The sequence below is a fragment of the Berghia stephanieae genome, chromosome 8 (assembly GCF_034508935.2).
Source record: "Berghia stephanieae isolate SIO BIC M18660-M18661 chromosome 8, UCSD_Bste_1.3, whole genome shotgun sequence".
Lineage (NCBI taxonomy): Eukaryota > Metazoa > Mollusca > Gastropoda > Nudibranchia > Aeolidiidae > Berghia > Berghia stephanieae.
This window is the reverse complement of record NC_088367.1, coordinates 51,798,444-51,825,483: the sequence shown is the minus strand read 5'-3', so window position 1 is coordinate 51,825,483 and position 27,040 is coordinate 51,798,444. Positions and strand designations below refer to the sequence as shown.

The window sequence follows — 27,040 nt, the reverse complement described above, 5'->3', positions numbered from 1 at the left end:
AAGAAGAAGAAGAAGAAGAAGAAGAAGAAGAAGAAGAAGAGAGGAGGAGGAGGAGGAGGAGGAGGAGGAGGAGGAGGAGGAGGAGGAGGAGGAGGAGGAGGAGGAGGTGGAATCGACAACCATCACCACTACCACCATCACCATCACCAACACCAACAGCATAATAAAAATAATAATAAATTCTGCCTACCTGCCCATATGCAAACACTGTCGCATTGTAACCTTCAAAACATCTGAAACGAAAAAAAAAAACATTAAAAAAAAAATACACATCATATAAGTAACAGGTTAAAATGGCATGATCTGGACACAGAAATCTTTCCCGCCAATTTGTGGATTCTACTATGCGTTGAGGTAAAATACTCACAACACCAACCAGCGGTAGCAACACACAGGCAGTGCCTATTCTGTGCCCGCTATGATGGGAAGACAAAAAGACCCTTTCCAGGAATTGGTACACGTTGTGAACTGTTCACTCAGAAACCAGGGAGTCCCCAAAAATAAGGTTTACGTACGGCTATGTGGTCTACTGGTATGAAAATCGCTTTTGAATCGGAAGGTCCTGGGTTCGGCGCATAGTTGAGTCATTGGAAAAAATGGGTTATTTTAAAACTTTGTAAATATTTATCCCGATTACCAAATCCGGACATTCCCGATTATATCAGGACACAGTAGGCCGCTGTCATTACAACAATGGTATAACAAGCCTATAATCGCGTTCGGTTATCAGACCTGACAATATGTGCACGTCGGGTGTTCCTCAAAGAGGCTTAGCCAATGCCCTATAATATAGATTGCTATGGGCCTAGCCCGTGATCAAAGCAAGTCTATAAATAAACTGTGTTTGACTTGAGATATGACAACATCAACGATCCCCTCCATCCGCCGTTTGTCTCGTGTGGATTATTCCAATTAGCTGTTCCAAACCATTTTGTCAAATCATACATACAGGGGGCGAAATGGCCGAGTGGTGAAGGCATTGCGCTGTGACCCGGACGGTCCTCCCGGGTTCGAGCCCCGCTTCAGGCACTTTCGTTTTTTTTTCCTTGGGCAACGTTATTAATCCCCAATTTGCTCACATGGACAACATGGGTGATTCCTGTTGACATCAGACATCTTGTTTGTTTTTGTTTGTTTTTTTTTTTTTTGTTGTTTTTGTTTTGTTTGTTTTTAAGGGTTTTACGGCGCTTGAAACACATTTAGGTCATATCAACGCCAGTAAAATGAAAGAAAATTGGATAGTAAAAAAATTCTAGAATTACAAGGACTTGAGGAAAAAGTAAGACAAAGGGGAATTGGTTCAAATAGAAAACAGATGTAGATTCCAAGTGCACAACATCAATGTACTTAGTCTGAGATCACTTAAAAGTCTCATCCAGACACCAGCACAAGTCCCAACTAAGAGGAACACACTCAAATACTTACATTATACATTCAAAATAACAAATATAACAATACATAACTATAATAACTATGCATTTGACTGTTTCCCTCCCAGCCAAGCACTACAGTCAAGGCAAAACATATTGTTTGATGGATTATCATTTGTCCTTCGTGGAATGCCTAGGCGACGATATCTTATGATGTCGTGGCGTAAGGACATACTTTAATTGTAAATAAACCTGTCATGGAAATAGCTAAAACACTCGATGCCACAACCAACATGACAGACCAAATAGTTCAAAACTTATGCAACTTTGAACAAAACTCAAATAAAGCCACCAACAACAACAACAACAAAAAAGAACCAAAGAAAAGCAAAAACAAACAAAAACAAACTAAAGTAGAAGAAAAAAAAAAGAAAAACAAATAATACAAAAAAAAACAGTAAAAAAATATACAAAAAAATAAATACAAAAAACAAAAACATACAAAGCAATGAAAACATGTTTTTTTCTTTCGTGATTTTTTTCTCCTTTTCACGAATGACCAAACATTTAAGTCATGCCCCAGATCCATCCACACACACATGCACCCACACACAAACAAACACACACACAAAATACTGGTCTATTTGTAAGAAAAGTTGGATTCATCTGTATCCGTCCGTACAGAGCATTGACTTCTATTCCGATGGTCCCCAGACTATACATCTCCTTGTAAACTGTTACTGTAAACAGCTGTACTCTGGAAAGACGCGTATTGAACAATTTGGCCAGAAAACTCGTCCTTCAAATATCGATCGATTTAAATTACCCTCATCTTGACAAAAACTCTCAAACCTGGGACTTTAATGAAAACTCCACGATTTCCCAAGTTTGAAAGTGTTTGCCAAGTTCAGGGTCATTTAAATCGATCAATATTTGAAGGACGAGTTTTCTGGCCAAATTTTAAAATACGCGTCTTTCCAGAGTACGAAAGTTAACTGGCTACGGGAATTCGTTGTGTGTGTTTGTGTTTGTGTGGCCGCCTGCTGTTGTTGTGATGGAAATATCAAGCCTTGATCGTTACGATACGTGTCATCATTATTGTCTTCTATTTTATTATCTACAAACCAACGCCCCATTCTCTCCTACTCGGAGAAAAAAAAAAAGAAGGAAAGGAAAAAAAAAAAAAACAACAACAACCTCCCCTCCCCACAAAAAAAAAGAAGAAAATAAAAAATACGTATTAAAAAAATGTTTGCCCTAAAACTCGTCCCTGAAATCTCGATGGATTAAAACGATCTTCGTCGTGTCAAAATATATCGAACCTAAGACTTCAAGAAAGACTTTATTCCAGTCCCAGGTTTGACAGGTTTTGACAAGATGAGGATCATTTTAATCCATCGGTATTTGAAGGACGAGTTTTCTGGCCAAATTTTTTTTTTAATCGTGCGTTTTTGTTTTGTTTTTTGTTTGTTTGTTTGTTTGTTTTTTGGGGTTTTGTTGTTGTTTTTGTTTTTTTTTTTTGTTTTGTTTTGTGGGTTCTCCAGAATTATTATCATCACAATAATTGGGGGTCAGACGGGGTCAAGTCAGTGCTCCCACAGGGACAAATTTTGATTCCAGCTAGAAACCCGTGACAGTCAAGGGAGAAAACTCTGCCCTTCTGTCAACTTCGATCATTTGGAGTTCTGTGCGGCTATGTGGCCAACTGGTATGACACTCGCTTTAGGAACGGAAGGTCCAGGGTTCGGGCCTCGCTAGTCGCATATTTGAGTCCTTGGAAATACTCTTTACTCACATTCTCTCACCGTACTCAGGTGTAAAATGAGTTCCTGGCCGTTAACAGCGTTTCCTCTGTCCGAAAATATTGTAATATCGCCTAACAGGCGTTATGTCACGTCCTACATACATGTTTGGTGCTGCTGCAGTTGGCCAGGGACCCCTTGTAAATCGATTTGAGCACTTTAGTGGGTATCGCGCTATATAAAAGCTCACGTTTATCTCTGCTGTGACTTTGTTGCCGTTTCAGTCGTTTTCCGTGTAATTAGACGTGACTATTTTTTAAACAAAGGGAGATAACAATATTGCCGTACTCTGGATGGAAAAACCCATATTTAAAAATTTGGCCAGGAAACTGGTCCTTCAAATATCGATCGATTTAAATGACCCTCACCTTGGCAAACACTCTCAAACCTGGGACTTCGCGAAGTCTTCCACCGAGTCCCAGGTTTGAGAGTTTTTGCCAAGATGGGGGTCATTTAAATCGATCGATATTTGAAGGACGATATTTCTGGCTAAAATGTTTAAATATGGGTTTTTCCAGAGTAGATACGACAGAACAGATGGTTTCGCATCGCTGATAAAAGGCTTTAGAAACTTCTCAATGTTCTTTGTTACTTCCATGGATGGATAACGTTTTACAAAGTTATAAAAATAACATTCATTGTATATCAATTTGACAAATAGTATTGAATATCTACCATATTGAGCTTCTACATATAACGCAACATCCACCAAAATGGCTCAAAGCGCTTTACAAAGGGTCCCTGACCAACAGCTACATGAGACATGACGCCTGTTAGGCGATATTACATTTTTATTTCCGACAGAAACAACACTGTTAACTGCTAAACGGCTAGGAACTCATTTTACATCCCGAGTACTGTGAGAGAATGTGAGTAAAGACTCAACTATGCGCCAAGCTAGGCTAGGCTCGAACCCAGGACCTTCCGATCCGAAGACATTATTGGTGGTATGCTTTAAGTATATTAGTCACCAGTCCTGCCCGCCTGATCACTCGCAACAATAATGTAAAACAATTGAAAAAAAAAATATATATATATATAAATATGTGTGTGTGTGTGTGTGTGTGTGTGTGTGTGTGTAACCAATGTTGAGTGGGGATATTGGCCATGTGGAGATTTAAATCAGTAGCAATTTCAAGCTTGGTTGGTTCCATGTTGTCAACACTGGACTTATATATAGTATACCCTCCAACTACACTATACACACACACCCACACACATACACACACACACACACACACACACACACACACACAAGGCAACCAGGCTTGATTCGGACCCCCCCCCCCTTCCCTAAATGTTGTGCACATGTACTGATTGTGTAACATACAACTACATATATATATATATATATATATATATATATATATATATATATATATATATATATATATATATATATATCTTTCCTCCTTTCTCATCCCCTCTCTCTCTCTCTCTCTCTCTCTCTCTCTCTCTCTCTCTCTCTATCTATCTATCTATCTATATCTCTTCTCTCTCACTCTCTCTATCTATCTTTTTGTCTCTCTCTTTATCTCTTTTCCCTCTCTTTCTACATCTCTCTCTCTCTCTCTCTCTCTCTCTCTCTCTCTCTCTCTCTCTCTCTCTGTGTGTGTGTGTGTGTGTGTGTGTGTGTCTATCTCACACTTTTTTCTCTCCTCCCTCTCTCTCTCTCTCTCTCTCTCTCTCTCTCTCTCTCTCTCTCTCTCTCTCTGTGTCTATCTCACACTTTTTTCTCTTCCCCCCCCCCTCTCTCTCTCTCTCTCTCTCTCTCTGTCTATCTCACACTTTTTTCTCTCCCCTCTATCTCTTTCTTTCTCTCTCTCTCTCTCTCTCTCTCTCTCTCTCTCTCTTTCTGTGTATGTGTGTGTCTTCCACGCTCTCTTTCTATCTTTCTTTCTCTCTTTCTCTTCCTCACTGTCTCTCTTACACATACACATACACACTAACACACACCTACACTCTTGCAAGTAAAATGTCGACCAATATAGAAAGAGCATACATATATACTGTACATAATATGGTAATGGCTGTAAAAAAAAAACAACACTTGAGTCTGTCTAGAGAGCAATATCCACTTGACGCGTTAAAACGCTTTACAAACGGTCCCTGATCAACAACAACACGTAACATGTAAAGCGAGACATGATGCCAGTTAGGCGATAACATTTCTTTTCTCTCGACAGGCACAACGCTGTTGTTAACGGCCAGGTACTCATTTTACACCCGAGTACGGTGACAGAATGTGAGCAAGGAGTCTTGTCCAAGGATTCAACTATGCGCCATCGAGGCTTGAACCAAGGACCTTCCGATCCGAAAGTGAGTGTCATACCACAAGATCACATAGCCGCACAATACTCTTCAACAGTCGTAACGTCACTTCCTTCCTAATGACGCATGGTAACTTAGTAACACTGGCTCTGAACTATCGGAACAATGGCGGACGCCGTAAGAAATATTTCCCCGGTGAGCATAAAAGCGTATCCAGAGGGGGAAAAAAACATAAATTTGATGATGTTTTTACTTTTACACATTCTGATCACAAGGCATATGAAAAGTTCAAGCCAGCACGAAGAATAAAAAGTAATGATTTTCTTTGTTTAGAACCAAGATGGCCGCCGTTGCCGGGCGGCGTGACATCAGACTATTGAATCCAATTGAACAGCGACTGATGGTCGGTGAAGTGTTGTTGTAGTTGCTGGTGATGTTATTGTTAGTCAATGTCGGGTGTGCGTGTGTGTGTGTGTGTGTGTGTGTGTGTGTGTGTGTATCTCACCCAGTCATCGCGCCTGACGCCCTGACGCCTTGACACGGTAATTTGCCTGGGATAATTGAGTCCTGACAGGTCGAGGAAAGGGATCTGATCCCCCAGACCATTGAGATGATGTCAAGAGGCGAGTCACTTGGATCACACCACTCATCCCTACTCGCGGGGTGTTGCGTGTTTTTGTTTTGTTTTGTTTTGTTTTTCTTAGGATTACGGGACGTAAAAGAGCGATAATGGCTGGATGATCTTTATCGACCAGCAGCATATACTTCAAATAAGATACCATCATTCTGACACTATAAGATGAATTACACAATACGTACTATATCCAGTCCCCGGAAGACTGGTTTTACACTTCCAATGAAATAGGAACCAGTTGTGTTTTTGATGACATCACACGTTTGTTCCCCATCGAGTCCTGACACCGTAATTTGTCTGGGATAATTGACTTCTGACAGGCTGATGAGGGGTCTGATCCCTGAACCCCTGAAATGTCAAGAGGCGAGTGGCTTGGGTCATGGCTGCCAAATATTCAAGAAATATGGCTTATATTCAAGACCACTGGCTTCAAATTTTCTGTTTGGCTTTTTCCCATTATTTGGGATTTTTAGTTTGCTTGTTTGTTTTGGCCATCATTTTGGCTTTTAAAAAATCTGGTGAATTTTCTTTTTTAAATAAATGACAGTTTGAATATCAAATGAGTCACTGAGGTCGGTAACTCTATTTTCTGAACTATTTCAGACCAATAATGTGGCGCCCAAATCCACAACAGAGATGCCTCCTTGAAATGTCTAAAATTCGCCTTTCCAAGGTGAGAAAAGAACGATAAAGTCACATTAAATATCTTTAAAAATAAATAATTTGCCTTCAGTAAGACCCAAAAATGCTCCAAAGTCCTAAATATCGTTTCTAAGCCTTAAACGTTCTTTTTCAACAATATTTTATCGAGTCAAAGAGGCGAATGCAGTCCTCAAGTTGGAGCCGAAAATTCGTATTTCTATGAATTTATCGTAATGCTAGGCAGGTCTGCTATACTGTCTGTAATACTATAATAATTATCTGGCCTTTTGTTTCCTGTCACTTTCCTATCCTAGTGAGGCGATTTTTGTTGTGTTATTGTTTTTGTGTGTTTTTTTTTTGTTTTTGTTTGTTTTTTTTTTTTTTTTTTTTTTTTTGTATTGTAAGTAGATATACAAAATTCCGTTATCATTTTTTAAAAACCGGAGGTGGGAAGGTTGGGGGGGGGGGGAGAGAGGTCGGTATTCATTCCATGGTTAAAATGCAATAGAAAGGTAAGAGAGGTTGAGGGGCCGGTGCAAGTCATTATTAAGGGAGTTTGGCTTTTTTTTTTAAAGACTATGGAAACAAATTTCCCCTGTGGGATGAATAAAGGGACTTTTATTTTATTTTTATTTTTCTATTTTATTTTATTGAACAGACACGGAGGCGCTCACTGTCAGAAGAACTGAAAATGGCAGACGTCGTCTGGGAGGGGAGGCAACCATGACGATGACAAAGGACAGAAGCAGACGTCGGAAAGGACAGAGGCAGACGTCGGAAAGGACAGAGGCAGACGTCGGAAAGGACAGAGGCAGACGTCGGGAAGGACAGATGCAGACGTCGGAAAGGACAGAAGCAGACGTCGGAAAGGACAGAAGCAGACGTCGGAAAGGACAGAAGCAGACGTCGGAAAGGACAGAAGCAGACGTCGGATGCTCGTAGAGGCCCTATGCTACACAATAAGCAAAGAGGATTGACTCTAACCTTACCAACGATAGGAAAATCGTCAAGTTCGTTACGATACAAACCACATTTTTTTTATTCAAAGTTCTTTTGTACATCATAAAATGTAAAGAAAATGAACAGTGTGTTGTAGAGTATATTTTGCTAAAGAAGTTATGTATGGCAAGAAGTTTATTGCTATTATGTCAGAATGATAAAAAATCTATTTTTGAGTTAGTTGGGTGTGAAGTTTTGGGGAAAATCCTGAAAATCCCCGGTAAGGATTTACTATTAATTTTTTTTTTTTAAATATATTAGCACTTATAGAGCAAAATCGTACTGTCGGAAATCCGACAATAGTCGGAAGATTTACAGGCCTGGGAGAGAGCTAAGTCAAACAGGACCGGTGGGGGGGGGGGGGGGGAACAATCCAAACTCACCCTTCAATGAGCGGCTGTATACACGAGTTGTAGATGTTGACCTGCTGTGTGGGTGTGTCGAACACGTGATCAAAGGTGAAGGCCTTGTCCTTGCCGATGACAATCTGGTGATCGTCGTCTGTGACGCTCGTACACACCTGGCACATGTCGATTTTCTCGCGGGCATTCTGGGGACGGATCCTGCAAGGGGCAACAAGAACAAGTCAAAGATTTAGTCACAAACAACTCAAAATCAAAACATGAACGACAATCATGATTGGTAAACAAACATCACCCTTCAAACCATACACACACACACACACACAAAAAAAAAAAAAAAACAACCCCATTATATCAAAAGAAGATCACGGAAAAAACTTAATTGTGAATTGTAATACGCTTCAACAGCCGTGACGTCACTTCCCTCGTAATGTCGCATAGAAACTTAGTTACTGGGTCTAAACTATCGGAACAATGGCGGACGCCATTATGAAATACTTCTCCGATGAGCATAAAAGTGTATCCAGAGGAGAAAAAAAATATAAATCTGATCATGATATGTGAAAAAGTTCTTGCCAGAATGAAGAATAAAGAGGCCGATTTTTCTTTGTTTAAAACCAAGCTGCTTGTTGCTGGGCGGACGTGACATCAGACTATTGAATCCAATCAGTAAACTTTGTTTCATTGAGCACTTCTAAAAAAAAAAAAACTCCCTTTTTTACTTTTCGTTTTATAGTGACCATCGTCTTCTTCTGTGACGTCATGTTTTAGGCAGTATCAGGCCTTTGATTTACAAAGGCCACGTCAACGAGAGGTCCAAAACTAAACTGTCGTACTCTGAAAAAACTCATATTTAAAAATTTGGCCAGAAAACTCGTCCTTCAAATATCAATCGATTTAAATGACTCTCACCTTTGCAAACATTCTCAAACCCGGGACTTCCGCGAAGTCCCGGGTTTGAGAATGTTTGCCAAGGTGAGAGTCATTTAAATCGATCTATATTTGAAGGACGAGTTTTCTGGCCAAATTCTTAAATATGGGTTTTTCCAGAGTACGGCAGTAAAACGATATCATTATCGATACGAGAAACTTAGAGGCTCCTTCCGTATGAGGCTGCTCTATGTCAGGTCGGTAAACAGTGCATTTGAGTATTGATGGTATGTGTTTAAGTAAAATACACACCATTTCTACCCGCCACTTCAATCGTACAAATACACAAAACGATGCTTAAAATAAAAGTCTGTTAGAGAGAATTTCGTGATAAGTAATCACTCCGCTGAAGTACTGTCACCTTACACAAAACCACAAACGACCCAAACTCATATCATCATCCCAAACTACTAAAAAGCAAATCAGGTAGGTATAGATAGTATGCGCTTGGGTAAGATGCTCACAACATTGCCATCCCGGTGTAAAAAGGACCACACACAAAACTCTAACCTGAGTCGTTAAAAGTCCGGTTAATACAGTTTAGTGAGAATGGGCATGATCAATAGATAGTATGTGCTTGGCTAAGAAGCTCATAACATTGCCATCCGGAAGTTAACGGACCAATACACAAAACTGTGTGTGTGCATGAACATTTATAGTCGGGTTAATATAGATAGTATGCAGATGACGTCACTCAGGCCTTTGTTATTGTTTTTGCCATCCGCGTTTGTGAGTTGTTCTCACTAAACTGTATTAACCAGACTATAGATAGAATGCGCTTGGCCAAGGAGTTCACAACATTGCCATCCGGAAGTATAACGGACCAACACACATCTGTGGCAGACAATGGAATGTAGAATTACTATCTATTGATAGTATGCAGATGACGTCACTCAGGCCTTTGTTATTGTTTTTGCCATCCGCGTTTGCGAGTTGTTCTCACTAAACTGTATCAACCAGACTATAAAAGTTCATGGTTACACAGAGTTTGTGTGTTGGTCCGTTATACTTCCGGATGGCAATGTTGTGAACTCCTTGGCCAAGCGCATTCTATCTACTTCCGGATGGCAATGTTGTGAACTCCTTGGCCAAGCGCATTCTATCTACTTCCGGATGGCAATGTTGTGAACTCCTTGGCCAAGCGCATTCTATCTATTATAGATAGAATGCGCTTGGCCAAGGAGTTCACAACATTGCCATCCGGAAGTATAACGGACCAACACACAAACTCTGTGTAACCATGAACTTTTATAGTCTGGTTATTACAGTTTAGTGAGAACAACTCACAAACGTGGATGGCAAAAACAATAGCAAAGGCCTGAGTGACGTCATCTGCATACTATCTATAGTTCAGTGAGCATTACTCATAAACGCGGATGGCAAAAAACAATAACAAAGACTTGAGTGACGTCATCTTCGAACTATCTATACAAGCCATTGAAGATAGAAAGCTGCGAAAACTCGAGGCAAATTTAAGTTATTTTTACAAATAAACATTATGAGTATGAGCGAGAGGATGTTGACGGACATGACACGACCTTGACATCAATACGCATGACTATACGATATCAAAACCCTATTGTCACTCCATGAGTTTCATGTCTCTGTATTTCAGTCTCGAGTGGTAACAATGTCATTATGACAACACGTGTGTGTAATTCTACATTCCATTGTCTGCCACAGATGTTGTCATCATTCGTCACACACACACACACACACACACACACACACACACACACACATACACAGACACACCATTGGGTAACAGTGATGACGAACGCCGAGCTGCATATTCACAAGGTAAACAAGTTATCTTAATAGGGAAGAAAATACCAAATATCGGGTTCCAATCTCATTGGAAGTGTGCAGCCAGAGGCCTGGATACACACCTTGTGTAATTGATATTCTGGTTTCAGAGTTAATGGTATTTCATTTTATGGTCTAAATAAATGCTGATCGTCAATAAATATCATCCATCCTCCCTCTTTTACGTCCCGTAATCCTTAGAATCTGCCTCTACATCCTGATACTGAAATAGTGATGCCGCCTTATGATTCAATAGGGAATGAGATTAGCGGAAGAGTAGCGTCCCTTGATTGGACGTCACCCATAGTCTGTGACGTCACCGGCGGAAAAGTTATTAGAGAGAGAACGTCATGTTGGTTGTGCGCGGAAGCGAGGACGAGAGACGCATGCGCACAACCAACATGACGTTCTCTCTCTAATAACTTTTCCGCCGGTGACGTCACAGACTATGGGTGACGTCCAATCAAGGGACGCTAATCTTCCTCTAATCTCATTCCCTCACGTCCTCCTCCTCCTAGAGCTGCCAACCCTTCATATTCCTTAAGTGGAATCAGAGCGCCAGAAAATAGGAATTTGAGACCCAAAATAAACCCGATAGCAATCTTTTAACAATGGATTATATCTCTGTTTCATAATAACCACCAACTTTGTTACCAAACACATAAAGACAGTATTCAGGCACAGCTGGCAAAATTACATATCACATGTATTAGGTAATGAAATGGGGAAGGGGGAAAGATTAATTTTCCTACTTTGCTTCATTAAAAAAACAAAATCCCCCCCCCCCCCCCCCCCCCCCCCCCCACCTTTCATTTTTTTTCTTACCATTATCATCATTTTTGAAAATCGGAATGTCAGAGACAATGGTGGAGTGGAAAAGGAAGAGTGGAAATAGGAATGATTCCGCCAAAAGGACTGGTTACATACACACTTCCAATGATTTAGGAACCAAATAAATTAGGTGTGACGTCACGACTTGTCTTCCCTGTTCCCAAAGTAAACAATCTTTCTTCATCGATAGCTGGTAGTAAATTAACCCATTCACGGCCGTACTATGGATAAAGTCGTATTTTAAAATTTGGCCAGAAAACTCTTCTTCAAATATCGATCGATTTAAATGACCCTCCTTCCCACCCATAGGGAAATCGTCACATCGATTTAAATGACCCTCCTTCCCACCCATAGGGAAATCGTCACATCGATTTAAATGACCCTCCTTCCCACCCATAGGGAAATCGTCACATCGATTTAAATGACCCTCCTTCCCTCCCATAGGGAAATCGTCACATCTATTTAAATGACCCTCCTTCCCACCTATAGGGAAATCGTCACATCGATTTAAATGACCCTCCTTCCCACCCATAGGGAAATCGTCACATCGATTTAAATGACCCTCCTTCCAACCCATAGGGAAATCGTCACATCGATTTAAATGACCCTCCTTCCCACCCATAGGGAAATCGTCACATCGATTTAAATGACCCTCCTTCCCACCCATAGGGAAATCGTCACATCGATTTAAATGACCCTCCTTCCCACCTATAGGGAAATCGTCACATCGATTTAAATGACCCTCCTTCCCTCCCATAGGGAAATCGTCACATCGATTTAAATGACCCTCCTTTCCACCCATAGGGAAATCGTCTCATCGATTTAAATGACCCTCCTTCCCACCCATAGGGAAATCGTCACATCGATTTAAATGACCCTCCTTCCCACCCATAGGGAAATCGTCACATCGATTTAAATGACCCTCCTTCCCACCCATAGGGAAATCGTCACATCGATTTAAATGACCCTCCTTCCCACCCATAGGGAAATCGTCACATCGATTTAAATGACCCTCCTTCCCACCCATAGGGAAATCGTCACATCGATTTAAATGACCCTCCTTCCCACCTGTAGGGGAATCGTCACATCGATTTAAATGACCCTCCTTCCCACCCATAGGGAAATCGTCACATTCGTTACGATGCAGCCAACATTTTTTGTCATTTGATTCCTCCTCCTCCTCCTCCTCCTCCTCCTCTTCCTCCTCTTCTTCTTCTTCTTCTTCTTCTTCTTCTTCTTCTTCTTCTTCTTCTTCTTCTTCTTCTTCTTCTTCTTCTTCTTCTTCTTCTTCTTCTTCTTCTTCTTCTATTTCTTCCATTAAGACCAAAGCTTCAGGCTGTAGATTGTATGACCGTCTTTTCAGTAACAGGGGGTTTAGAGGGAAGCAGGGAGTTAATTTTTTGAAGTCATCACAGTCGAAATGGCTTGTTTACAATTGGTTGGTAAGGAGTTCCAAAGTCGGATGGTGGAGGGGAAGAAAGAGTAAAGATGATGGTTTGTCCTTGAGTGGGGAATTTCAAAATGAAATGATGAGTTTCTTGTTTTGTTGGTGTTATGTTTCAAATGGCTAGTTGGAATTTGGAGTTTTCCGTTTTGTGCTTTGTGGAATACGAGGAGTTTGTTGATGGAACGTCTTTCGTGTACCGGTTTCCATTGGAGATCTCTCTCTCTCTCTCTCTCTCTCTCTCTCTCTCTCTCTCTCTCTCTCTCTCTCTCTCTCTCTCTCTCTCTCTCTCTGTGTGTGTGTGTGTGTATGTGTGGACTACAGAGAAAATCAGACAACGAAAAATAGCACATACTCTCTCTCTTCTCCCCCCCCCCCCTCTCTCTCTCTCTCTCTCTCTCTCTCTCTCTGTCTGTATGTGTTGTGTGTGTGTGTGTGTGTGTATGTGTGTGGACTACAGAGAAAATCAGACAACGAAAAAACAGTAGATACACAGGGTAACAGATGTACATAAGCCTCCCGCTTGGATTTACTTAAAGAGTTCAAACAAAAAAGCAGGGCAATTTAAATGTGTAGGTGTCTGTGTGTGGGTGTGTTGTAAGTGTGTGACAACATCTTTCATGCATTCCTTATGGTCACAGATGCTGTGATATCAGTGACATCTAAAAAATGTCCTAGTGTGATATCCAATTCTGTCCAATAGACACATAGATAGCCACGCCTCTCGGACAGTCGTCATCATGTAAACAATGGCACTGATTGGTTAATACATCAAACTATATGTTTTTTTCCTATCAATGGTATGTATCTAAGTAAAATATCGCTTGATCAATATAATTAAAGAGAAAACTATGTATAGACTTAAACGTTTATAATCAGATCGAGAAAGTCCTGTGATAACTAGTCACCCATTTGGTGGTATGAAAACAACAACATTGATCAGAGAAAGGTCGAATTCATTCACGTTATTGTTTATAAACAACCATATATGTTTGTCCGAGCACGTGTGAAGGTGTGCCACAAATTCCATGTTTTGATTGGTCAAAAATCTACTGGTTAATTAAGAATTACGGCCGGACGGATATACAGAAAATAGATAGAACGAAGTTGACGTCACTCGGGTCTTTGTTATTGTTGTTTTTGTTTTGTTTTTTTTTTTTTTGTTTTTTTTGCCATGCACGTTTATGAGTAATTCTCACTTAACTGTATTAACCAGACTTAAACGTTCATGGTTACTTTTTGTGTGTTGGTCCCTTACACTTCGGGATGGCAATGTTGTGAGCTTAGCCAAGCGCATACTATCTATTAAGGCGAATAAGTGACACCAAACAACCCATGAAAACTCAGATCGACTACAGCACACATAACAGAGTGACGACAGCAGAAGTCTTACAGAAGTCCCTGACCTACATTGTGTGATCTGATTCTGATATCGTCCCAAACTAGGGCAGGGCATGTGTACTCGGACTGACACACCTAGAACACGATATCAATACACACCGTCACTGATAATATATCAATCACAACACACACACACACATTTTATCTCTCTCTCTCTCTCTCTCTCTCTCTCTCTCTCTCTCTCTCTCTCTCTCTCTCTCTCTCTCTCTCTCTCTCTCTCACACACACACACACACATCTATCTGTTTGTCTGTCTCTATCTATCTATCTATCTATCTATCTATCTATCTATCTATCTATCTATCTATCTATCTGCCTAATTACCTACCTACCTATCTATCTATCAATCAATTAACCAATCAATCTATCTATGAATCTATCTATCTATCTATCTATCTATCTATCTATCTATCTATCTATCTATCTATCTATCTATCTATCCAATTCTCGTGTCCCAAGTTTTGCGATTTTTTACCACAATGAGGGTAATGTTTAAATCGATAGATATTTGAAACACCTGTCAGTGTTCTGACCAAAATTCTTAATAGGTACAAACACGACTTTTCAGTTTTAAGAAGGATCCCTCCCCCCCCCCCCATACACACACACACGTACACACACACGTACACACACAACCAATGATTTGCCAATTGGCCACCTTCCAATCGAAGAAAGGGGAGAATCGATAAAAAGGCGTTCGATTCCAGCCCAGCCCAGCCCCTGTCTCGGGTAGAGGAGGAGTGAGGTCTATTGGAAATAACCCATATTATTATTATTATTATTATTATTATTATTATTATTATTATTATTATTATTATTATTATTATTATTATTATTATTATTATTACTGATGCTATGGGTTTACGTAAAATACATCATTCGTCAGACAAAATAAACATAGCAACACACAAAATAATAATAACAACAATGATAATAATAATGATACTAATAAAAAAAATAATAATAACAACAACAACAATAGTACTAACAATAATAATAATAATAATAATAATAATAATAATAATAATAATAATAATAATAATAATAATAATAATAATAATAATAATAATAATAATATTAATTTTATCATCGTCATCATTATTATAACAGCAACAATAATATCATCATCATCATCATCCTCATCGTTATCACTCTTATCATCCGGATCATCACCATCATCATCATCCTTATTATAATTCCCATCACGACTCCATCCACATCCACATCGTATATTCTCGCCATCCCCCCCCCCCCCCCCCCCATCCATTGTGCTGGTAGATGTGTTGTTGTGTTGTATTGTATTGTATTGTGTAACACACCTTGGCACCCATCCATGGTACTTCGACACGAGTCTGGAATCTTGCAGAATCGATCGATATATTTGTTCCATCGGAGATATGACCGTTGTATGGACGACAATTGGGGGGGGGGGGGTTGATATACGTTCAGGCAGACGATATTCTTGTGATTTTACATTTGCTGGTCAGAATGTCAAACTAATTCATAACAATGGGTGCTATGCGTTTGACCAAAAACACTCCAGCCGGATATAGATAGTATGCGCTTGGCTAAGAAGCTCACAACATTGCCATCCGGAAATATAACGGACCAACAGACAACACTATGTGTAACCTTGAACGTTTTTATAGTCTGGGTAATACAGTTTAGTGAGAATTACTCATAAACATGGATGGCAAAAAAACAACATTGGTCCATTATACTTCCAGATGGCAATGTTGTGAGCTTCTTAGCAAAGCGCATACTATCTATATATAAACCCATGTTTTACAACCAATGACCTCTTCTTATCATGCACCTTACAAGACGTCGTTCTGTGTTACTATTTATAGCGCAAATCCACGTGTCTGACACTATCAATGGCATTATAAACTTTTACTTTTAATGATAGATAATATGGAAGAAAAGGACGACTTCAAAAAAAACTGGTTCCAATCTCACTGGAAGTGTAAAATCACTCTTAAGGAGGATTGGTGGATACAAACCTTGTGTAAATGATCTTCTGGTGTCAGAGTGATGACATCTTGTTTTCTAGTCTAAATAATTTGTATTGTATATGGTAATTGTAACAGGCGTCATGTTTCGTCCTACGTGTTAAGTGTTGGTGTTGGCCAGGGACCCCTTGTAAAGCGCTTTGAGCACATTTAGTGGATATTGCACTATATAAAAGCTTATTTAAACGTTGAATTGAATTAAACTGAATCGAATTGAAATTATCAATTCATTCATTCACCCATTACCTACCATTAGTTATATTCATCTATGAATTATATCTACATCTAAGTTGTATTTATTCATTCATTCACCCATTATCTACCACATATCTACTAGTTATATTCATCCGTGTATTTATTCATTCATTCATTCATTCATTCACCCATTATCTACCCCATATCTACTTGTTATAGTCATCTCTGTATTCATTCATTCATTCATTCACCCATTATCTACCACATATCTACTTGTTATATTCATCTATGTATTTATTCATTCATTCATTCATTCATTCATTCATTCATTCACCCATTATCTACCACATATCTACTTGTTATATTCATCTATGTATTTATTCATTCATTCATTCATTCATTCATTCATTCATTCATTCATTCATTCATTCATTCATTCATTCACCCATTATCTACCCCATATCTACTTGTTATAGTCATCTATGTATTTATTCATTCATTCATTCATTCATTCATTCATCATTCATCATTACACCCATATCTACTTGTTATATTCATCTGTATCATCTCATTTAATTCATCTATTCATTCACTCCATTATCTACCCATATCTACTTGTATATTCATTCTGTATTCATTCATTCATTCATTCACCCATTATCTACCACATATCTACTTGTTATATTCATCTATGTATTTATTCATTCATTCATTCATTCATTCATTCATTCATTCACCCATTATCTACCCCATATCTACTTGTTATATTCATCTATGTATTTATTCATTCATTCATTCATTCATTCATTCATTCATTCATTCATTCACCCATTATCTACCCCATATCTACTTGTTATATTCATCTATGTATTTATTCATTCATTCATTCATTCATTCATTCATTCACCCATTATCTACCACATATCTACTTGTTATATTCATCTATGTATTTATTCATTCATTCATTCACCCATTATCTACCCCATATCTACTTGTTATATTCATCTCTGTATTCATTCATTCATTCATTCACCCATTATCTACCCCATATCTACTTGTTATATTCATCCATGTATTCATTCATTCATATATATTTTTTGTGTTCGAAAATATCGACTAATAGCACGTATCCGATAACTCAGAAGATGCTAATGATATGCAAATGTATGCAATGTGGATAGACACGGACAATGCACAGCGTACTGGGTGTAGAGGTTTATATAACGACATTATACAGGCATTTTGCTGCAAGAATAATTCATGATGATACAAACCCTAAGTCAACAAATCTCATTATACGGTGTATCTGTAGCTGTATGGTTGGCGCTGAAGAAACCAATGGTCTGGTTGTATTTCAGCGGCGTCCTCATTGGGCGCGGGCCCATGTCAGTCAGGCCTTGAAATCGTTTAGGTGTGGTGCCATGATGACCAGTTCATCCAGCCCATTCCACTCCGAGATAGTTCTAATGAAGAAAGAATTTCTGTAGTTTTGTGTTCTTGTCTGTGGGATTTTGAAGCAGTTCGAATTGTTTGTGGCGTATCTCTCAAAGGGGTTTTCGGTTATGTGATTGGCGAAAGTGAGTGCTCGGATTTTTTTTTTGTTTGGTCGTGGCGTGAAAAAGGAGTCTGCCTTTATTGATGGTATTTGATCTGTTATTATCTTGAACATGAATGACAGACGGGTTTCTTTTCTTCTTTGTTGGAGGATGATGAGGTTTCTTTCTTCTAACATTTTTGTCGTGCATCCTGGGGTTCTGCTCTTATAGTTCCCAGTTATGAACCGGTAAAAAATCATCATCGTCATCGTCCTATTTTATGTTGTTTCTAAATGGGAATGGGTCCAGTTCTATCTGTTGCCCACAAGGTTAAGTGAGCCGGGGGTTTTTCGCCGAAGTCCCAGGAGAGAGAGAGAGAGAGAGAGAGAGAGAGAGAGAAAGAGAGAGAGAGAGAGAGAGAGAGAGAGAGAGAGATGGAACGGAATATCCGGCTGCCATTGTTATGAGTTTTTTTAAGTAAACGCATAGCACCAATATTTCGCAGTCAAGGTTGATGATCCAGTTCCGGTGGGCTACCACTATCACGGTACAGCTGGTAGAACGTATAGAAGTAGAAGGAATGAAATTGACGTTACTCAACTCTTTGTTATTGTTTTTAGACAGCCATTTTTGGTGATTAGCTCTCACTAAATTACATCAGACTATAAAAGGGTCAAGGCTACACACAGTTTTGTGTGTTGATACGTAACATCCGGCTGACGAGTGTTGTGAGTATGTGTCCTAAACGCATGACACCAACAAAGTGCACTACACAGTGTTTGCTGATTCCAAACATTGAAAATAACAGCATAAAGATTATACAAGGAAAACAATATAATTATAATATATTATATAACAAGGAACGTTATGGACTCGACATCTTTCAACAGTAGTCATTCATAGCCATTAGGCCCATGGAGACGGAGTTTATTCCGGTTTCTATAGCGTGAAACAGACTATAGTAATTACTTGCTGGATAGGACTCTAGTCTATCGCAAAGTACTTTCCGCCAGATTAACAGACCCAGCTACCCAATCACTGCTGGGTGGACAGGGGGGGGGGGGTCAGAACAAAATCTCGCCTGCACCCGGGATCGATCTCGGTCCCTTTGCGTGTGAAGCGAGTGCTCTACCAACTGAGGTAACGGGACCCCCATCTTTCAGCAGACAACGACAAAAACTTTATGTTTCACATTCTACATTGCCTCGTGGTTTAGCGGTATTCATTTGGAGTGATAAGTTAAATATCATTTCACCGTCATCATCGTTGTTATTGTCGTTCTCATCGCCATCTACGTCGTTGTCGTCATCGCCATCATCATCGCCATCATCATTGTCATCACCACCGGCCTACTTCGACTGGGCATCGGGAACTTAGTTCGAATTCCAAAACGCAAGAGTGTAAGAAAGTTTTTATTCTATCCCTCAATCCATTCCTATTTCGTCATCTTTGAATAAAAGGCATGTTTGACAACATTCAAGTGATATCTACTTCTTTTTAAAGAACCTGATTTTTCATGAAATTAACGATTGATAATCTGACGTCACAAATTATTATTGCAAACATGATATCACTACGCGTTATTATTTAGGGAGAGGGCTGGGATAATAATAGCCCTCGCCTCACACCATGAAACTGCACAAGACAAAGGAGCGATGGAAATGGGGGGGGGGGGGGGGGGGGGGGGGGGGACAGACTAAACGTAAAGTATAATGTAAGTGTTGCTGCTCGAAGCTCGAAGAAATAAATAACAATGTAAAATTGAATGCAAGCTTCAATCAAGCTTCAATTTAATATACGAAGACAGATAAAATGGACGTTTCGGGTTTCGCCTTTATCAACAAAACAGGATGAATGAAACACTACAGACGAAAGAGATAATGTGGTAGTGGCGTTAAGATGAATTGATTTTGACAAAGGGGAAACCCGAAACGTCCATTTTATCTGTTTTCGTAGATTAAATTGAAGTTTACATTCAACTTCACCTTGTTATTTGTAGTAGTAAAGATTATTAACCCTTTCGTCACGAACAACATTAAATAGTAATAAGGAAATTCGGGCAGCCCATAACTTGTCGAATCTCATATTCCCGTCTGTCCTACAGAAGGCACATTGTATGGGAAATTCAGCCAGGGGGATGGGGGTAGGGGCGCGTTTATTTCACTTGAGCTTTGATATAGCGCAATAAACGTGCTCAAAGCGCTTTACAAGGGGTCCCTAGCCAACAGCAACACTAAACATGCAGGACGTGACATGACGCCTGTTAGACGATAATATAGTTTTTTATTCGGACGGAGACAACGCTGTTAACGGCTAGGTACTCATCATTTTACACCTGAGTACGGTGAGATAATGTGAGGAAGGAGTCTTGAGCACGTTTAGTAGATATTGCTCTATATAAAAGGTCAGAAAAGTGAGTGGAGCAGGCACTTATGTTGGTAACAACAAGATATGAAGTGAGTAGAAAAGTGCCAGAAGACAATAGAGAATAAAAAAAATTTTTCGCGGCGGTGGTGGGGTTTGAACCTTCGACCTTATTGGTACGACAACTCCGCCTGGCAGGTTAGAGCGTGGCTCTACCGTGTGAGCTATCCACGAACACTAAAATATTCGTTTCAAACCAAAAGTCATTTCTAGATCCCTCTCTCACCCACTTCTTGAGATCGCCGATTCGTTCACCACCATCGCGAAGTAATTTTGACCAGCAGTTAAGCTTAATAGCCAATATTCTCATCACAAACATATAACATAGAAACGATTGAGACATTGAGTATGCTCCGGTGTATGGGGTGAATTTTTAATTCAGAAAAGTGAGTGGAGCAGGCACTTATGTTGGTAACAACAAGATATGAAGTGAGTAGAAAAGTGCCAGAAGACAATAGAGAATAATTCTCTATTGTCTTCTGGCACTTTTCTACTCACTTCATATCTTGTTGTTACCAACATAAGTGCCTGCTCCACTCACTTTTCTGAATTAAAAATTCACCCCATACACCGGAGCATACTCAATGTCTCAATCGTTTCTATGTTATATGTTTGTGATGAGAATATTGGCTATTAAGCTTAACTGCTGGTCAAAATTACTTCGCGATGGTGGTGAACGAATCGGCGATCTCAAGAAGTGGGTGAGAGAGGGATCTAGAAATGACTTTGGGTTTGAAACGAATATTTTAGTGTTCGTGGATAGCTCACACGGTAGAGCCACGCTCTCACCTGCCAGGCGGAGTTGTCGTACCAATAAGGTCGCAGGTTCAAACCCCACCACCGCCGCGAAAAAAAAATTTTTATTCTCTATTGTCTTCTGGCACTTTTCTACTCACTTCATATCTATATAAAAGGTCAAAGCTCAAGTTTCTATAGATAGAATGTGCTTGGCCAAGGAGTTCACAACATTGCCATCCGGAAGTATAACAGACCAACACACAAACCATGTGTAACCATGAACTTTTATAGTCTGGTTAATACAGTTTAGTGAGAACAACTCACAAACGCGGATGGCAAAAACAATAACAAAGGCCTGAGTAACGTCATCTGCATACTATCTATACATTGTTCAAGCAGAGGCTCTGTGGTTTTGGAGTTTGTTTTTTTTTTTTTGGTTTGTTTTTTTTTTTTTTTTTTTTTTTTTTTTTTGTTTTGTTTTGGGTTTTTTTCTGCAACACTTCCATGTAGGGCAGGTGGAAAGTCCCCACTGATTTAGGGTGGTCGCTATAGATAGTATGCGCTTACCTAAGAAGCTCATAACATTGCCATCCGGAAGTATAACGGACCAACACACAAAACTGCGTGTATCCATGAACGTTTATAGTCGGGTTAATACAGTTCAGTGAGCATTACTCATAAACGCGGATGGCAAAAAACAATAACAAAGACCTGAGTGACGTCATCTTCGAACGATCTATAGGGCCTTATGTTCTAGACCTTAGTCTGGTTGTTATAAATAGATAGGCAGGGTCAAAGGTCACGAGAGAATAACGATGACAGCTGACTTCAAAATCATATTTCATACAAAGAGATAGTTGTAGAGATCGATAAACTACCGATTTGTGCCATTAAATTACAAGATAATTATACTACGAATATCGATGATGACACCTATTTATGTTTCAGATAAAAGATATTCAATATTCAATATTATCAATCAACATTGAATGGTGTTACACAGAGATTTAAAGGTTTTTACAATGAAGAACACAGACATAATCAACAATTGATGACCATTGTTTTATATTAGTTTATAAATTAGCCCTTTACCAATTCGATTGCAGCCAAAGCTAATCTTTAACCCGTAAGATACACATCTGAACATGTGTGTAAGAAAGGTGTCAGGCAAAGCAAGAAAGAAAAATACAAGAAAAAAACACACATCCCAAAAAAATCAGTCTAACTCGACTGGGGATCGAACCTCAGACCTTCTGATTACCAGTCCGACGTGCTACCATTACACCACAGAGGTTCCCAATAGTTGGGACAATTTTATTACTTATATTCTTCAGATCGACTGGTTTTGTTAGTTTGTTTGTTTGTTTTGTTTTTGTTTTTTGTTTTTTTTGTTTGTTTGTTTTTGTTTTTGTTTTTTTTTTTTTTGGGGGGGGGGGGGGTTCTTGTAATTTCCTTTCTTTGTCACCCATCTGTTCAAACTATTCAAATATGTTTTTCTTGGTCTGCCTTTACTCTTTTTACCTTCTATCTTTCCTATGAGAACAAAATGTTCAATACATTTATGTCGATTTAGGTGACCTAAAAATTGCATTTATCTTTTTCTTATTGTACGAATTAATAACCTTTTACTTTCAGCTTGCTCTAATAATTCTTCATTAGTTTTCTTCTCTGTCCATAAGATTTTTAACATCCTTCTAAGAAACCACATTTCTGTTGTCTCCAGTTTCTTTCTAATGTCTTCTGTAATTGCCCAGCCTTCGCAGCCATATAATAATACTGACCATATATAGGCCTTCAAAAACCCTTTTTGTTTATAACTTTTCAAATTTGGCTCGACGATAGATGAGGAGTGAAACTTCCTTTTACATTGATATTAGTCGCTTCATAGAATATTGAAATAGATCAAAGTATCGACAAACAATCTTGTGGTATTGTCATTCTCTATGTTTATACAGCTGTGTCAAAATATTAACAACTGGATAAATGTGTGCAAGGAATCAACAGATAATCCAGTGTGCTGTGTAGTGTGTAGTGTGTGATTTTAGTGGACACTTTGTTGACAATCAGGGATGAACTGTTAAGCCTAGCCGAATGACATGCACAATATATTCACTCGATTCTTTGGCCTCAATTATTCTTTCATTATCATCTAGCTGTATTTACCAATCACAGATCACCAGTCACTTTGATCTCAAACTCTCTCTCTCTCTCTCTCTCTCTCTCTCTCTCTCTCTCTCTCTCTCTCTCTCTCTCTCTCTCTCTCTCTCTCTCTCTCTCTCTCTCTCTCTCTCTCTCTCTCTCTCTCTCTCTCTCTCTCTCTCTCTCTCTCTATATATATATATATATATATATATGTGTGTGTGTGTGTGTGTGTTTGTGTGTGTGTAATATACAATTCTTTCATTTCTTTGCATTTGTTTTTGTTTGATTTTAATGGTTTTACGGCGCTTGCAACACATTTAGGTCATATCAGCGCCAGTAAAAAGGAAGAAAATGGGATAGTAAAAAGTTCTAGAATTACAATTAAAGTACAAAAAAAAAAAGGTAAGACAAAGGGGAATTGGTTCAAATAGGCAACAGTTGTAGATTCCAAGAGCACACCGTCAAAGTACTAAGTTTGAGATCACCTAAAAGTCTCATCCAGACACAAGCACAGGTCCCAACTAAGAGGAATACACTCAAATGTTTACCAATCATATAATATAACATGTAAACTAAATATAATACAATGCATAACAGAGAGATGATTTACAAGGAAAAAAATATAATCTCCCAAAACTGTTTCCCTCCAAGCCAAGGAACTCCGGCAAGGGTCAGGACAAAAGTAAGTTATCTCATTCCAAGACAATGACAGGAAGCAATTGGAAAACGGGTATGGGGGGATAGAAGACAGCATGTACCTCCATCCCACCATGGGAGGTCGGGATCCCCACCCAGTTCTTTGCATTTATTAAACTAGTTATCTTATCGTGCCCAATAACACAACGAGCTTGCGTTGCCTTGTAAAGCGCTTTGAGCACATTTAGTGGATATTGCGCTATATAAAGCTCAATTAAAAATTTGTTATAACCAAATGGTATGGTATTACTACTTCTATTCACCATAATTTGTATCTTTCTCCTGCTTGAATGACAATTTGACCCAAAACTAAAAACGTTGGATTTGTATTCATGCGCATCAAAAAAAATATTTTTAATTACCACCAGCTGTCTTTTACACCAGATTTCACACCAATAAATGGAATAATATACTTCACTTCATTCTCGTGTTTATCCCTCCTTTGTCGTGTGCAGTCAAGCGTGTCATGATTGTCCAATCAACAGCACAAGGTGACGACAAGGTGACAACAGAGGGATGATGACGACCTCTCAGTGACCCCTTGAGATGGTGGACATAATATCGCCTTCTATGTTTTGAAGACCAGACACAGAATGTTTCACATTCAACACAATGGGCATGACCTATATTATTACATCTCCATGTGCTCGAGGTCATTGATCACACTACACAGCGTGCTCAAAATGATCCACACAGTGAAAAGTGTTCACAGCTTTTGAAATATCGAACATCACGATTGGTTATTTTGTTCAGCTTAACACATGAGTTTGTTTACAACTTTCACAAACAAAGCAGCGTGTTTACATTTGTTAAGAAATACCCAATCGTTGGACAGAAACAAATCATGTGATTGATGACTTGGACGAAAACCTGAATAAAGATCGTTCCTAGTGAGAAGAAAAGTCGTCACGTCACATCTCCTACTCGTCTGGTTCCAAAATCATTAGAAGTGTGTATGTACCCAAGACAAATAATGAATAGGTGACATACTGAATCAAAAGGTGTCATGACTATTTCAGTAGCAGGATGTTTAGGCAGATTCTTAGGATTAGTGAAGATTAGGGGCTGAAAATATAATATATTAATACCAATCAAATAGATAAAATGTCCAATACCAGGGGGGAAAATCTCACAAAGACATTAATCCGCCTGAATGTCGCCCTCTTATCAAAAGACTCCAGATAGGACGTTGTGAAAACAGCGAAGTCTCAAAACAAAACAAAGCCACAAAGCTACATGGAAAACAAAATCAATACAAGGGAATGAAGAGACAGACAGGTTATAGACTAGAAAATGGTGGGGGGTTTTGTCTTCTTTTTTTTGTTTTCTATGATGATGCGGTGGTGGTGGTGGTGGTTGTTGTAGTGATGATGATGATGATGATGATGATGATGATGATGTGGTTGTGGTGGTTGTAGTGATGATGATGATGATGATGATGATGATGATGATGATGATGATGATGATGATGATGATGATGATAATGATGATGATGATGAATATAAGGTGTGTGCTTGTGGGTGAAGAGAGAGATTGATGACTGATGTGATCCACTGTATTGATTTGTTTGTCTGACAGATAGTGTGTGTGTGTGTGTGTGTGTGTTTGTGCTTGAGAGAGAGAGAGAGAGAGAGAGAGAGAGAGAGAGAGAGAGAGAGAGAGAACACAACACGAGCACATCCTTCATTCATTAGGGAACAAACGTGTGATGTCAAAATAATGGTTCCAATCTCAATGGAAGTGTAAAAGCGTTCCTCCAGAGGACTCGATACAGTATACCTTGTGTAATTCATCTTCTGGTGGTCAGAGTGATGGTGTCTTATTTTCTAGTCTAAATATATGCTGGTCGTCTATAAAGATCATCCATCCTCGCTTATTTATTTTTTTATTTACGTCCCGTAAGTCTTAGAATCTGCCCATACATCCTGTTATACAAAAGGGAATGAGATTAGCGGAAGAGTAGCGTCCCTTGATTGGACGTCACCCATAGTCTGTGACGTCACCGGCGGAAATGTTATTAAGGAGAGAACGTCATGTTGGTTGTGCGCATGCGTCTCTCGTTCTCGCGGATTGTAATTCATTATGTAACCTATTCATTATTTGTCCTCCAAAGGACTGGTTAAATACACACTTCCAAGGATTTAGGAACCGGAAAAGTAGAAGATGAGACGTCTATGTGCGGCTATGTGGTCTTGTGGTGTGACACACGCTTTCGGATCGGAAGGTCCTGGGTTCGAGCCTCGCTCGGCGCATAGTTGAGTCCTTGGAAAAGGCTCTTTACTCACATTCTCTCACCGTACTCAGGGGTAAAAAAGGTGTACCTGACCGTTAACAGCGTTGTCTCTGTCCGAAAAAATTGTAACATCGCCTAACAGGCGTCATGTCCCGTCCTAAATGTTAAATGTTGCTGTTGGCCGGGGACCCATTTTAAAGGGCTTTGAGCACATTTAGTGGATATTGCACTATATAAAAGCTCAATGCGTCCATCCCATTGGCCGATGGTGTTTATTTCAATCAAGTTATGGTTTGTGTCCTGATATGCTTTATCTGTCGGGCATAACCGGTGAGTATTTTATATAAACACATAGCATCAACAGATTCGGGGTGTGACGGGGTGTATGTGTACTAAGTGTGTGACGGGGTTGGTGTGTAGTAAATGTGTGAAGGGGTTGATGTGTAGTAAGTGTGTGACGGGATGATGTGTAGTAAACGTGAGTCGGGTTTGTGTGTAGTAAGTGTGTGATGGGGTTTAAGTTAACACGTGTGTAACGATGCCTACACACAGAATTATCGATCTCTAACCGGA

General features: G+C 39.3%; 1 protein-coding gene across 1 annotated transcript in view; it reads right to left on the bottom strand.

Moving 5' to 3' along the window:
• Positions 1 to 27,040, bottom strand: part of LOC144979058 (kinesin-like protein KIF21A) — a 146,178-nt gene that overhangs the window by 110,063 nt on the left and 9,075 nt on the right. The window contains exons 2-3 of the mRNA XM_078925672.1: positions 8,102 to 8,281; positions 191 to 233 (exon numbers count right to left, since the gene is read on the bottom strand). Coding sequence (XP_078781798.1) covers positions 191 to 233; positions 8,102 to 8,281 — 223 coding nt within the window. The remainder of the gene's footprint in view (positions 1 to 190; positions 234 to 8,101; positions 8,282 to 27,040) is intronic.